Below are 16,875 nucleotides of genomic sequence, written 5' to 3' on the forward strand. Positions count from 1 at the left end.
GTGTCAACATGATATTACAGAAGACATGTAAAGTAGCGCAGATAATATCGGTGAAAAAGGGCAAAAGGAAACGCTGGTTACATACACGACAAAAAAAATCGAAAATGTAGATATATATACTTTGTATTGGTCTCAAATCAGTAAATATTAAATGTAATTATTAAATTAGAGACCTCTTTATTGGTGCACATACATGTTTATCTCGGCGAAAATGTAATATGTTATTTTCCCGTTACAGGGCCGAGTGGAGCACAAGCCACAAGTATTGATGCAGGTTTGTGATTTCTAGACCTGTAATAATATCAATTGTATATGTAATAGTAACTGTAGCCATTACCCGACGTATTGAAATTATGCACAACGTTCGCAAAAATCAAGTTATGCATAATCTCAAGTACATCAGAGAGTGTTGTGTTTTTGGTTCATGCATTTTAGTTCATATCAGAATAGTTACCATCTTACCGTGGAATAACACGACAGACAATCATTGGAGCGATGACATTTGGTTTGACAAAAGGTTGCCTCTTTACAAATTATAAAATGTTACTTGTTTTATTTGGTCCTGTAGGCTCGATTTTGTGGACGTTGTGGTACAAAGAAATAGGTTGTGTTGCTCAAGAATTGTAATTCATTTGGAAAACAATAGAGAAAACACTGAAAAACATTCATGAAACGAAAATGAAAAAGTTAACTTAATTACTATCATTGCCAATTGTTTTAAAGAATAACAAACTACAACACTGCTTGGCTAACTTAAGGCGTCTTCGATATTCGATTTATGTCTGAATAACAACATCTGATTGATGAGCAAAATGTGAAAAGAAATAAAAAGGCGACTAATAGAACAATGTAAGAATTGATAATAATAAAAGACTCAGTCTGCAGTTAAAACCAATTTTGAATCGAGAGAGTGTGTTAACAAGGTATTACAGAAGATATATAAAGATGAGCAGATAATATCGGCGAAGAAGGGCATAAGGAAACGCTGGTTACATACACGACAAAAAATCGAAAACGTAGATATATATTCTTTGTATTGGTCTCAAATGAATACATACATATTAAATGTATTTTTTATATTAAATAAGAGACCTCTATATTGATGCACATGCATGTTTATCTCGGCGAAAATGTAATATGTTATTTTCCCGTTACAGGGCCGAGTGGAGCACAAGCCACAAGTATTGATACAGGTTTGTGATTTCTAGACCTGTAATAATATCAATTGTATATGTAATAGTAACTATAGCCATTACCCGAACTATTGAACTTATGCACAACGTTCGCAAAAAAACAAACAAGTTATGTATAATCTACAGTTTTATGTGGTCCTGTAGGCTCGATTTTGTATTTTGTGGACGTTGTGGTACAACGAAATAGATTGTGTTGCTCTTGAATTGTAATTCATTTGAAAAACAATAGAGAAAACACTGAAAAACATTCATGAAACGAAAATGAAAAAGTTAACTTAATTACTCACATTGCCAATTCTTTTAAAGAATGACGAACTACATGACTGCTTGGCTAACTTAAATCGTCTTTGATGTTCGAATTATATATAGATAATACAACGACATCTACAGGGACAAGCTTAAACACCGAAACATCGGCGTGTAATTGCTAGCACTCTTTGTTGCTATCACACAGGTGGGGTAATCTTTAAATATATAATAAACACTATTGCAATGTGAAAACTGTCACAAACCTTTTGTACATGTTATTTTTACTCAACCCTACATCGTCGTTAAATTCATGGTGTATATTGCTTTACAATGAACATTGCAAGGTTAATACTATCTCTATGAGTGTTTGTTAACTAGAGATTAAAGTTCCTTTTGAAATTCTTGGAAGTTACAAGGTGTTTACATCATCCTTATATATATAGAGCAAAGTGAACATTAGGTAATTATCGCACGCCTAGACGCAAGAAAGAAGCGGCTCGTTAATCTGTTCGATACTATGGAGAATGTTAACAATTACTATATGGAAATGCTAAAGTCTCAGTGCTACTTAGGACTACATAATTAAAGAAATAAAATTGATAGAGTATCATATCATGTCTGATAAATTCTTGAGGTCCACCCAATGCTTAAAGGTAAAAGGTAAAAGGAAATGTTTGGAAAATACCAACGTAATTCCAAACTGGATCATTGACTCGTTATATGCTAATGAGGTAGATAAGTGGGCAAAGCATAGCGCTTTCCAAACAGTGCCGGAGAAGTTGCCGGAATGGCCTGGAGAAATAAAAAGAGAAATACTGAACATTTTCAAATAAGATTTTCAACAAAGAAATAAGGCTACTATTTCTAAGTTCTTTTCGAATAAAAATATTAATGTTTTTGTAAAGTGCACCTTTTAGTGTATGACAATTTAAAGTGTGGCAAATCATTAAGAGTGTTAAAACAAAGATACCAAATTATGGAACCCTTCAACATATGTTGATTTTTGCTCAAATATCGCTTTTGGAGACTACATTTTCCGAATAGGCGTAAATAGCTTTCTTGTTGCGTAATTGGTTGATTGACATTATCATGTGATTTTATCAATGTATGGTGGGCTTGTCAAAATATTACTTTTTTACTGAATGAAAGTGCTGGTGGTCTAGAGGGCCACATGTTCATTAACTAGCGTTATTTTTATTGACTTTACCGGCTTAGGTTCGCACCACACTAAACCAACGTATTTTTTATACTATAACTTTATTTTCTCTGCAGTTGCGATAGCAAAGAGTAAAATAATGATCGAATACGTGTTTCAGATGCATATACAGGGAAACGGTTTTACATAAAGCAACATAGAAATTTAGGTATTCAGAAAGTCACGTGATATGCAATTTTCTTAATGACGTTATACGCTGAACAACGTTTGTTTGACATCATTGAAGTACCCCAGTTCCACTGTATAGCACTGTACTATGTTAAAAAAGGAGCATACTTACTGTCTACGTCATCTTCAAATTCGTCGATATTGTTGTTTGACGATGTTTAGTATGATTTATCAACTTTGGTGGATTTTCTTTGAGTGCATTTTCTGTAAGTCGTTTTTTAATGCGAATGATTTGCACGTACTTGACGCTGGTCTTGTCACGCAGTTAATACTTCCATTCTGAGAGTTACGGGTACAGCATTAGTTCGTTAATAATAAATACTTATTATGCAGAGGTCAAAATGTGACCCTGTGCGCAAGGTTGCAAAGGTATGAGATAAACGTCATGATGTCGTCCAATGTTACCTAGGGGGGAAGCAAAAGGTTACGCAATTAATTCGATTCCAACGACGTTCACTCCTTGTTTTGAAGTCGACTAAACAGGGATGATTATAATTTACTTTACTTAATTACATTAGTAATATTAATAAATAAAACGCTGAACATAATTTATATTTGGTATTTGTTCAAATGTTTGAGTTATTGGATAGGATGAACCCTATCTCATATTATTTGAAGGCAGGTATCGGTATTGTTTTCGATGTTAATTATGATTTTCTAGGTTACATCTTCATATATTTAACCTTTAAATTGTTTAAACAAAGGCGCACATATTAGTTTAGACAACACACATTCAATTGCATGGAGTTTGACTTGACAAATGTTTTCTAAATGCAGGAAGAAGAATGATATTTTATACGGGATTTTTCATACCATTGCGAATTCGTGTTCAGAGTATGAGCAACTGATAAGAGTAAGCTCGAAATGTTCACTTTATCAGCAGGAAAAACCACGAATATATTAAACTTAATCATGATGAATTGTTTATTGCACATTCATGTCGATAACTTAAGTCGGCAATAATAATGTCTCTTTCTGCGGACTTTATGCAATTTGCTTTAGAATTATTTTCTTAGTTAGTTTGTTGTTCTTCTACAATGACACAGTCTTCGGCACTGATGTCGGGAACATCTGTTGGTGATTGTTATATATTCGTTTGACGTACTGAGGTAGTGAAAGGTAAAGTTACATGAGAAAGGATATACCCTGTATATATAATGAGAACAGCGTATTCACAGTTTTCAATGTAAGATGCACAAAGCCCACGATCACAACAATAATTAATACGGCTCACCTATCGAGGCCCTGATAAAATATATTTTAGATTAACTGGTTTAAAAGTCGTTAGCAATAAACTGAGATTGAAATATTCCTGAATTAATCAACGATGAGAGCCTTAATATTGTGAATCAGTGATCCATGAACTCAAGCAAATCAATGAGACTGTCCTCATTTCTTTAACAATATTAGGTTTTCTCTTTAAGGTTTGCCACTTCATTTATATTGAGAAAAACGGGTCAAGCCCTTTAGGTGACTGAGGATAACAAGAAATCATGTTTGAACATGTAACTTAAACTATGAGATGATTGTGTTCAGTGTTTGTTTTGTGCTAATTGTTAGTTAAATACGTATACATTCTCCTTTATCTTTTAGTCAAAGTTTAAAGTCAATATTATCTGCAGACTAAGATGTAACCGAGTTGTTTTCTAACAACATAAGACATATTTATTATGGGAAATGATCGTGTATAATCTAATGTAGTCAGATAAAACTGTATTGCATTTTATGAAAAATTCTGCATCTTAGTATTGGCTTAAACTTAATACACGTTGTTTGATGTTGCAGATATATAAAGGATATTCTTTATTTCACAAGAGATCAAAGAAAAAACTAAGATAACGAGTAAAATGAAAAACGATCTTGAACTGAAATAAAAAAAAAGATTCTGTTTCATTTTGGCAATTTAACAATATATTATACACCACCCTTTTTGGGTCTCACACCGATATTGGAGATGCACCTAACGAGCAATTGATCAAATACTTCTCCAACAATTGTTTTTGTTTTTTCATTGCATTGCGATTATTTTAGACATCAATTTTCTCAGTTCTGAACAGTAAGTCTTGTTTTGATGTTTTGGTTAAAGATATAAATTTACAACAAACAATATTATTTTAATGCGCATCAATACAAGCTTGACGCCGAATGATATGATGAACAGTTTTAAATCCGTAGGAATCTGTTTGTTGGGATTTTTTCACTGTCATAACAATCACCTTATGATACTAAAGTATTTAAACTATCATTATTCGTATTCTGGTATATCAAAATGCGAAGAAATCGATGTTGTTTATCGATTGTATGTTATGTGAATTTACCGGGAAGTTCATTTTACAAAGTGAGGCAGGTTGAACGTATACCTAAAAGGTAACACAACACTTCTTGTCGGGCATTTGTTTTTGTCATTTGTAATGATCTCCAAACAAAACTAAATGTTTGAACATTATTCAGCTTCAAGAAAATGTTGGAAAGGATTAAGATTTCAATAATAATTGTAAAATTTTGTTTATTTACAAAAAAAAAACGTCTGTAATAAAACTCATAACATCCTTTCGTTTCTTTGACAGAGTCGTTTCAAATGTGAAGTTCGCATATTTTAAGTAAAAAGAAGTAACAACGATTGGCAATAAAAGTAATTCTAAAAGTTGTTATTTTTACTACAGTGCAAAAAAGGAATTATCAAAAAAGATATTTTACTGCTTTTATATAACTGATTAAACTCCATATTCCAACGAAAAGCTTTGATATTCATAAGCATTTTCCGACCAGTGAAATAGCCGATAACAAAAGGAAAGAATCTCTTTTGTGAAAAGCTATCGGCATATTTAACAATATCCTGCCTAAAACGATTTGTAAGCCGTGATCTCATTGGATTATTTCGAACCGAGATTACATCGGTAACTTTTCGCCCATTTCCGCACCGCATGAGATGTGTCTCATGCGACCAATCATGCGGCTGGATTTCACCTTATTAATTATTCATGAGTACGAGATCTTTACATCTGATTTGCCCAGGATACCATATAGGATATTAATCGCTGGGGTGCCGAGGATGGCATTAACACAACACAATTTAACACTTGAAAAACGATCCCAGATCCTAACGTTTGCTTATTTAAGCCTGACTTGTAATAATATGTTAGTATACCTCTCAACTGGGTCTTCGTTGATATTCAACTGACTGTCTTTTCCATTGTATAATTAAACCATAGGGTCGGTATTTGACTTCATTTACTTGAGAAATATTACGATTATAATGGCTATAAAAGCATTTTAGGTGTTAAATATTTTGTTTGAGCAGGATTTTCATTAATAATGTATCCATAATTTGTCTCAAAGATCGTTTTTTCATGTTTCAGTAACAAACAAATTCGAAGATTATGAGTTGGGAAGTGATATTCTTGATGATCTTGATATGGTAAGTTGGAACTAGAACAAAGTTGTTATTGCTTGCTTTAAATCCATAGAATATTATATATTGGGAAGTAAATGCTGAGTTGCTAATGGCCGTACTGCTTTACTCTTCCGAAGATGTCCATAAGGGCTCGTGGGTGATTATCCTTTAATAGCGAACAGCAAACGATCATTCGCCTCTTCTCATATCAATTGTTTATCCTTTCCACTCACTTCGGTATGTACGTATTCATTTAAAGTTGTTTACTGAAATGAACTGAAAATATTAAATATCATTTCGTACATTTTTAGGTTGATCTATACGTCGTTTTAGGTTTTAAGGCATGAAATTAAGCCTTGTCGGAAACGATTCATTATCAAATCGACGAATGTAACATATCTCAAGGTTCTTTTAAGTTTATTACCAAAACAGATATCATGAATACATTACAATATCTACCTCAAATATGGCGTTTCTACTGTCCGAATACTCCAGTCGGGATTTCGGCTTATTACAATCAATATAATTTGAAAAAAAACAAACATATGTTGGAATATCATTGAAATATTATTCAAATTCTGCTAGCGCTCGCTGACTTATGACTTTCATTTTGTAAACATGGATGTAACCATCACCGTATAAAACGAGGTTAATTTCACCCACTGGTTTTTCCTTACGATATAATTTCAATGCCGAGATCAACAGAAATTTGCACACTAAACATTTAATAAATTATCAAGTATTCCTTCTTTGAAACGAATAAAGCAAAACCAAGATGGCAAATATTTACTTTTAATTTGTGATATACAAGCACGTGCGTTTTTCACTCTCTCAATTTTCTTACTGTTTTTCTCACTATATATATATACAGCTGCATACGTAATATTACAATTAAAGGATTTCACGTTTTAGTAGAGATAATCAAAGCAGTATTTCGGTTTTGGCTTACCAAACGTAAGCTTTAACATACAATTTTTTTCATATTATGTGTCTAAATAATAACAATGGAATTATATCAGATATCGGATGAGGAAACAGAGGAATACAAACGAATACTGAAGGAAACGGGATATACAGCTTTTCGTGAAAAATTAGAAGACACAATCAATGGATGGAAAACAATCCAAATAAATATTGCTGTAACAGGAGAATCTGGCACAGGGAAGTCGGCCTTTATCAACTCTTTTAGAGGGTTAAAAGCTGATGATCCTGGGGCAGCTGAAGTCTCCGCGGTCGAAACGACTATGAAACCGACAGCTTACCCACACCCTGACAATTCAAATCTTCAGGTTTGGGATTTGCCGGGAGTAGGAACGTTAACCTTCACGCGGGAGAACTACTTGCAGGAAGTAGATTTAAGTCGGTTTGACTTTGTTTTGCTCCTGTCGTCTTCGCGGTTTAAGGAAAATGACATTTGGCTCGCAAAGGAAATTCTCAGGTTGAAGCCAAATTTTAATTTGTTCTTTGTAAGAACAAAGATCGACGATGATCTTCGCTCCGCCAAAAAGGCACACAACAAAATTCAGACGCCCGAAGATAGGCAAGCATTGCAGCAGAAGGTCAGAGACAATGTAAAGCTCAAAATTCAGGAAGGCAAGATATTCAATGCAAATATATATCTGGTCGACAACTATGACATAGCAGCTTTTGATTTTGGTACAATCTTTTCGAAACTGATCCTAAAGGTTTCCACTCTAAAAAGGGAAGCAATGATCATGTCATTGACTGGTATTACAAACGAAGTTGTTCAGAACAAGCTCGCTATTTTGAAAAGTAGAATAAGCTTGGTTTCTAAAACCGCGGCAGTGGCTGCAGTCTTTGTAAAGTCGGGCACAAACAAGTATTCGGCAGAAATAGACGTGTTGCTAGAAGAGTGCAGATTTTATCGTTCGCAGCTAGGACTCAATTTAGATTCGTTAGAAATCATCGCAAAACGTCTGGAAATTGAGTTCGAAGAATTGCTGGTCAAGTTGTCAATGAAATCACACATATATGTTGAATCCGAGAATAGGTTTGCCATGTATTATACAGGGTTTGAAAAATTTGACCAAAGCATTTGGAATTCACTGCCACTTATTGGAAACATGTTAAAGGTCCAAGCTTACCAGAAGCAATGCGCTTTTGTTCTGAAGAAGTTCCTTGGCATGTGTGCAAAAGAAACGCATGACCTACAGATGCGCATGGCCATGGCTTTAGAGGGATCCGAATTTTAGAGTCTAGACAGGAGAACCAAACGTCATTTTCCTTGAACCCGTCGAATGTAAATAAACAAAACTACTCTGCTTAAAAAGGTTTTTGTGTGATTTTTTACAAATTCTAACAATAGGTCTGAAAAAGACATTAGTTATGTTTGTGTATGTTTCTAATGTTAGAAGTGTATTGTATTGATAATTATCACTAACCCTAACCATGGCGCTGCTGTTTCTATTGCATACTTAATATGTTACTCCTACCATTCGCGGTAAATAAAATTATAACTTTCCTACACTGAATAAAAGTCAACATTTTGAATTTCGTCCGAATTTTTATGAGATCGGTGGTCTGCATAAACTATAGCCCATGGTAGGAAAAGTATGATGTCAGATCAAACTTTACGTCTTAATGTCAAAAATAAAGAATCATGATGCGTTTTGGCGTTTGAAATATCTTATTTTGTTTTGTAATAGAATACTATTTACATTATTGTCAATTTGGTCTGCATGAAAGTATGCAGAACTCTTTTCATTCATTTTACGGCAAAACATAAAACGTGCACTTATGTTATGATGGGATGTTGAGTGGCCGGTTGTGTATTTCTAAACAAGTTCATTATATATGTTTCATTTTTTTTTAAATCTTTTTCGTTTGAATATATTTAATTTTGATTTGTTAATTACCGCTATAAGATGTGTGCATTGTTATGTTTTTGATATATTCGAATGTATTGAAACATTCGGTAAAAAATAATTTACAAGTAACGAAATGTTTGCCAATATAGCAATAAGTAAAAGTGTTGTGTAAAAGGAAATGATTTGTCAAAATGAATGTCAAAGAAGTGATATAGTTTTATAAAAAATATAAGAGTTAGGTCAAGTTCGAATGCAATGCATATAATATGATGCTGATTTTGTCATCTTGTCATCAGGTATGACATATACATTTATCTTATTGTGAAAATTTGAACTAAGTCATACCTTCGCTCATGTCCCCAAATGATTGATTTGCTGACACTTTCTTTCATCTTTCTCAATACCCGTAAATATCTAACATTTTTATTTTCTTCTAAACCATACATGAGGTCTACATCTCTTAATAATTAGAACTGAGTCATATTTAGATCAAATGGGTCAGTGTTAACGTTCAAAGCATATTTGTTTCAATGTTTTAAAACTTTGCAAAACTTGATAAGCAGTTTGCTCTATATGTTAATGAGACAGAACAGGCCTGTCAATGTACCTGCTTCATTGTCCTCTTTTTGTGGACATTTTATTAATGTACGTATTTTATAATCGCCTTTTCGAACTAATATTTCTGAGAAGTCATACAATGTATTTTGAAACTAGAGCTGTATTGGCCATTTAAGGCGAATTGTGTTTGATTTGGTGAAACAAGCACACGCACGCGCGCGCACGCACGCACGCACGCACGCACGCACGCACGCACGCACGCACGCACGCACGCACGCACGCACGCACGCACACACACACACACACACACACAATCGCGACAGAGCGTTCATACTGCATGGACGCACAACAAATAAGAATCAATCCTTATATTTACTTTTTCCCTGGTTATTTGTTTATTCTTTTCGATGTAAAGGGTTCGAGAACAAGTCTGTAATTACAACAAAGGGAACAAAACGCGAGCGCAGGTGTAAATGGTAAGAGAACTTGTCGCCCTTGGTTTTTAAGCTTGTGGTTCTTTTTATCATCCGCGTAATAAATAGTCCAAAAGTAATTTGCAGAACATACATAAATAATCCAAGATTCATTTAAATCATTTGGTAGTTACTGTAATACATATGTTGGTGATAATGATTTTCTTTGTAATAGTCTTGTTTTAATCACGAAAAATATCAATATATTTCAACTCCTGTTTTACATATGCATGGCCAATGTGAGTGGACATAGTAAATGTTGTTACGATGACTTTATGGATTACGTTCAGTTGAACAGGTAAAAATAGCGTCAAAATATTATTATATTGTTTTACTCGAAAAATACATGACAATTTGAAAGGTTCGAATCATTTCTTGTATTTTAATATTGTTTTATAATAAGTAATGATATTTTAAAATATTCTTCTTTAATATAAGGGATGCCATTATATCATTCTTATGATGACGAAATGCATTCCGACATTTCACGTGTCAAAATTTGTAAAAAACGTACGGTGATTCACCAGAGCAAAATCAGAGCGTTGCATTCTCGCAAAACTCCGCAAACAAAGGTCACGAAAGGTCGACCGGTTTATACAAAATGAACACAAGTTTTATCGTTCAGAAAATCAAGTACGAATGTAAATATATATTATGTATAAAATGAAATATGGACTATATACGTTTACAACGGAAAATATAGTACACTTATTACTAGTAACATACCAATTGCAAATGTTCATACGTGAACGAGTCGTTAAAGAAGTATGGAATTAATTAGTTAATTAACATGTACTGAGGTACTTTTTATCGATGTTTGATTCTGAAGTAAAGTTAGTTGGCGCTTTATGCCCTCCAACGGTTTTGCTCTCCAACTTGGAGGAATAAAAGATATCTATCTATCTAAATATTGAAAAGAGAGAAGACAAAGGAAAATTGATTGATTTTGATTTTAAGATATGTTTTATACAATGTCGAGTTGTTCTTCGTACCTAATTTGCCAGTCAAGCCTGAAATTGTATGAACACTGTACTGGTTAGCGACCTATTATTCGCCCGTACCACTTTTTCGCCCACCCAGTTAAAAGCAGTCGAAACGAAATATTTTACACAAATCAGTATGGCGTTTCATTGCGGCATCATTTTTGACAGATATCAGCTGTTTTTTTGCGTTCAAATGTAAGTAGTATGTGGAATTTGACCAAAATAAACATTGTTTACACTTCTGACCTTGTAAGTTGAATGCGGGGATTACGTCATCACGCGCGCGCTCATTTGCATGAGGCCCTGTAAGGATTTTTTTAATTTTCATTATATCTTGCACTATCAGACGACATTATTGATTTGTCATTATAAAGTAAAAAACAGGTGTTAAATTATACAAATACCATAAATTGCTGTATTTTACGTTCAATTTTAGAAAAAGCAAATGGTAAAACCTGAAAACGGTGAAGTAATCGCTGAATTTTTCGTCTAAGGAAAGCAACTCAAATTTGAATTAATGATAACATTCTTGTACGGACATGCGTGGTCCCTCTTCGGAAGTCTATAAATAACCATACGTAGTGTAGGTCATGTTTTAAGAAGGAATCCCGGTAGCTTTTTCAATTTCTGCAAAGAGGTGGCTTACCAAGTAGGTGCTGTATCATTTAAAACATACATAAACAGTATGTAATAGTTAACATATTATATTTATTGATCAATTGTCGTTTTAAACGGTCGCTAGACTTGTCAAATAAAATAAAAATGTTTAAAGATATAGTTTAGAGAGAAATATATGAAAACATCGTATGAACAGCGAATTTATGGAGTGGGCGAATAATTGGTACAGTAGGGTGCTTATTTTAGCGAAATTATAGGGGTACTTTGCACGTGGGAATATTCGGAATCCCTTGCTATTTTTAAAAACAAATTACACAGTTTTTGTCGGAAGGGCCGACCTATCTGAGTGTAAAGTTTTATCGTAATAGCTATCTTGTGTCAAAAGCAACATAGGAAAAACCTCCATTTCCGGCCGAAAAGGGGTCGCTAACCTTTCTATTATTATAATATATGTGTTGATTTTGTTGTTTGACCATTTAACATGTATTTAGTGTATCGTGTTTATATTACATGTACATTGAATCATTTAAGCTTCATTGGTAGTCAAAATACAAGATGCAATTAAAAAGATAAAGTCGGGTATATGCTTACAAGAAAAATTTGCTCTATAAGTAATATTCCAACATTTCTTTTGTCGTTTAAAAAATGGTAGACACAACGAGACTTTAAGGATAGTATTTAATGAAAATGGATCGTCCGATTTACATCAAATGCAAGTTTGAGATCACCATCAAGGAATACTAAGGATATTGTTTATATAATATAATATTTGTCAATCTTGTAATATTTTCGAATACATATTGATTTTTTAAATATAACGTGCATTTCAAAATCAGATAAGGATACATGCACCCAATCATATTAAATACCATGGAGCTATTTTTACCAAAATGTTAACACGATTCGTTGTAAAACTTTCTGTATTTGCATATTATCGAGCATTTGAATACAGTCATGAACGTTTCGGAAATAACTCAAGTGTTAGATATTGATATGCAATATTAAAAGAATTGCTGGATATGTCCAATATAGAGTACAATAAACATAAAAAATGTAAAACATTAAAAAATAAGGTAATTTCTTACCTTGAACATTAATCGTTCTTAGCATATATCTTATTAGATACAATTTGGTTACAACATTATGCATGCAACTGTACGTCATGTTTGACATATATGCTTCTTTATATTTAGTAACTTAGATATATAATGTTCATTGGTCATCTTCTTTTCACTATACATGTATAATTCTTCAAAAATAAAATTTCTTCATTATCTTGCGCATTTCATTTTTTCCCTGTTTTTGTTATTACAAAATCATATTTAACACGTCTTTACCAAACAATTTATAACCTTAAAATGTAGGTTACATGTACAAGATTCTAGTCAAGACGTGTTAAGCATATTTAAGATGAATCACGTGCTAAATCAAATCAATATCGTTGAATGCAAGTCATGAAAAAAACATTGACTTTCATTACGAAAATGTTCTATTTGCTGATAAATATTATTCGAATATAGTTTCTGTTTAAAAACTTCTGCACTGTTGCTTGTAAATGGTGTATATATGTGTATGCACTGACAGAGTGTGTTTGAACCAACAGTATTGTTTACCTGCTGGGCGTAATGTACATGTCCGGTTGACACTTAATTTAACTTAATGAAACAATAAATGTCTAAAGCAAATTATTCATGGCGCAGATTATGTAATTAAAACAGTGATAATCTCAAAACAACACAACAAAAGATTACAGATAAACAGAAAATGTATGTATTTTCTTTATACACGTACAGTTAAACCAATATGTTACAAAAAGTAAATAAGATCATTCGCAATAATATATTGTATTGGTGTCGAACGATGGTCAATACGCTGTAGTCTTCAGCAAGGTCCTTCAGACAGGCCGAGGCGTTCCGATTGGTTCTCAAAAGATTCGCCTTATTTCCGAATTCCGTCTTTTGCTAGAGGGTTAGGCAACGGCGTCTTTGGACGATAAATTACTGACTTTGACGATTTTGAAATGGCCACTTGGAATCACGGATGTGAAATGGGTTTTATTTTCAAATCGAATCAAATCCAGCGTTTTCATACTTGGTGTTAGGTAAATCGAGCACATGTAATATGGCCGTTTATGGTAAAATAGGTAGATACCCATTATATGTAATTAGGTATGCTAGCATAATAAGATTTTGGTGTAAGACTAATTCTTAAGATACTTTTATTATAAATAAGCTTTACAAAGATATGAATTCGTTAAGCGTGTTACTGTCACGAATATAGAGTTCCACAAATTTATTTATTTCGAATATATACGCAATATGCAATGCGACATGCGCTAGTTTAAGAACTTTTCGAATAAGTTTATGTATTACTTCTTATGCCTAAAATAAGTCACTGGGCCTCTCTGAATTTCCTTACTTTCACTTTAAATTTGGTACTCTCAATTTTTGGGACCGCCTCTATAATTTTTTGGGCTAACATATAAATTCAAGGATAGATAAGATATATAGATAAGATATATTTTTTGGTTCTGGATATTCAAAGTTTTTTTTTGCATTTTACTGTAAAAGCAAATAAGACATAATATCTCTCTTTGTATGCAACAAGATTTAACGTAATCCCCAATACATTATAGTTCTTACAAAATCTGAGACTCTTGTTAAAATAAAGATTATTATTTTTCAAACAAAACTGTATTTTTGCGAAAAATACATGTATACGCAAAGGTCAATTCAATACACTTCAAGTCCTTTACTCCTACGACGAACTCTTAAAAACCATGAATACAGAACACCGCAGCGTTTTGTAAAACAAACGCATCTACGTGTGTTTGCATTCCTGGACAAAACGTAATCGAAGTGTTCTCGGAAACTCTTCAAGCATGAATGCAGACCATTACATCAATCGAAGTACTATATGTAACACGTCCTCATTGTCTATTCGTAGTTATTGGAATATACCCATAAGGCGTAAATGGAAAATCTACAATGTCATATGTTATTTGCCTTATCTCTGGTCTCTTTCACGTCTGAATTTATTCGGTCTTGATTTCTGCATTGTCGTTCCGAGATGTTTTGTTAAATCAGTGTTTTTAATGTATGTAATCGAAATAATTTGAAAAAAATAATTTACATGTAACAAAATGTTTGCCAAACTAGCAATATATTACAGTTTTGCTTAATTTGAAATTATTGGCCACGATTCAAGTAAAAGTAGGATCTTGTTTGATGATAAATATAAGCGGAACGGCGATGCTAAATGGATATAATTAATTGTACGAAATATCATTATTATCTTGTTATCTAGTATACAAAAATAGACTTGGTGTTTTGTGTATATTTGAAAAAAAAACACGTTTTAAATCCATCCAGTGTATTAACAACCTGTTTATATTCTAGTACCAAGCAATCCGAAATCAGTTCGTCCCAGGTCTTATCCGTGTTTAGTAAGCCTATGGCAGCCGACTGAGCGCCCGATAATCAATTAGGACTCATTGTGTGCTCTTCCATGCGTCAAGCTTATTCCAAATGACACAACAGATTCTAAACAACACTGTGAATGGTTATAAAAAATCTCAATTTGTATCTTTCTTACAACAGAGGGGATCCTCGAAAGCTAAAAAAGGAATTAATGGCTACAATCGAGTCCATTCATCATCAAACAAACCTCAGATGGGCTCTGAGAAAGCCAAGCCAGGGCTAATCTAAATGCTGTTACCAACCCCAAATCTTCCAGACAGTCATCACACTCTGGCTTTTCTCAAGACTGTAGCATCTGCATGAACAATAATCTCCATGAAGTTCAATGGAATAGTCTGATTATAAAATTTAGTATTAAGTGAAAATATAATTTCTTCTAAAGAATAAAGTGAATAAAAATTATTTGAATCTATGAGCCTAAAAAAAGAACCTCAGAAGAGACTATGTTGACGACTTAATAACATTAAAAATCTATTCCCTTGTTACTAAAATAGAAAGTAGTGGAATCTCCAACAAAAAGGGAAAGCATATAGCAAGACTTGCTGCCCTTGTTTTAAGGGTAAACTTTACATAACTATCAGATTAATGTATCTATATTGAACTTGTAGCCCACGGGCCAATTTTTCCCCTGGGGCATAATTTGAATAAACATGGTAGATAACCAATCGACAATGTTACACACCAAATATTTAAGCACTAGGTTTCATAGTTATTGCCAAATTTTATTTGAAATGTTTTCTTTTAGGTTGACATGGCTTCCAGAGCTTTGCATGGAATTAAATTCTTTGAACAATTTCCAAAGAGCACCCACCAAGGATCATTCCCATGAAGTTTCATTGAAATTGTCCAAGGGGTTAAGGAGAAGATGATGATTATAACCAATTGTTGACATTTTCCTTTAGGTTGCCATGGCAACCAGAGTTCTGCATGGAATTCATTTCTTTGAACAATTTTTAAAAAGACCAACCAAGGATCATTTCTATAAAGTTTCATTAAAATTGTCCAAAGGGTTTATGAGAAGGTGCTAATTAAAATCAATTATTGACATTTTTCTTTAGGTTGCATGCAACCAGAAAAAAATTTGTCCAAGCGGTTTAGGAGAAGAAGATGATTATAACCAATTGTTGACGCCGAACGACGGACGACAGACGCCGGAATTAGACCGATCACAATAGCTCACCTTGAGCACTTTGTTCTCATGTGAGCTAACAAGATTGTATAAAGTAAGCTTAAAAAAACGGCATTCAGAAATATATATCACGAACATTGTTGAGCGCAATAAAATTCAGATATTTGTGATAAATTGACCACTTGTTAATTTTCCAGCCCACCTAAAGTTTTTGAAACGTCTGAAATAAAAGAAAAAGTATAATTGCCGATTGGTCTATTTGGATTCGTCGATGTCGAATGTTGTGTAATCTTTTGAATGCACTATTTCGTGCTAGGACGACATTTATTTATTCATTGTTTTGAATGCCAAATGCTCAATATCGTGCAAGCTGAGCTTACTTCACACAACGTTTCAACTGACGCTAATGATAGTTTGCGTTATCCGATATGAACACTACGGTTTTAGGTTTTGTTTGATAACAAGTAATGGTTACGATTAGTACGGACAAATCCGGATATAACCGAGACATGACGCACGGAAGTCATCCTTCCTGATAGATAACGGAGAACGCCCCTTGTATCGGTAAGTTAATTTAGTTTTAGTTT

General features: G+C 33.4%; 1 protein-coding gene across 1 annotated transcript in view; it reads left to right on the forward strand.

Moving 5' to 3' along the window:
* LOC128214126 (T-cell-specific guanine nucleotide triphosphate-binding protein 2-like) overlaps positions 1 to 12,875 on the forward strand; it is a 222,597-nt gene extending 209,722 nt beyond the window's left edge. The window contains exons 5-7 of the mRNA XM_052920404.1: positions 1,158 to 1,193; positions 6,186 to 6,244; positions 7,240 to 12,875. Coding sequence (XP_052776364.1) covers positions 1,158 to 1,193; positions 6,186 to 6,244; positions 7,240 to 8,433 — 1,289 coding nt within the window. The 3' untranslated portion in view covers positions 8,434 to 12,875. The remainder of the gene's footprint in view (positions 1 to 1,157; positions 1,194 to 6,185; positions 6,245 to 7,239) is intronic.
* The last annotated feature ends 4,000 nt before the right edge of the window (positions 12,876 to 16,875 follow it).

Source organism: Mya arenaria, chromosome 13 (assembly GCF_026914265.1).
Source record: "Mya arenaria isolate MELC-2E11 chromosome 13, ASM2691426v1".
In the NCBI taxonomy this organism is placed as follows: Eukaryota; Metazoa; Mollusca; class Bivalvia; order Myida; family Myidae; genus Mya; species Mya arenaria.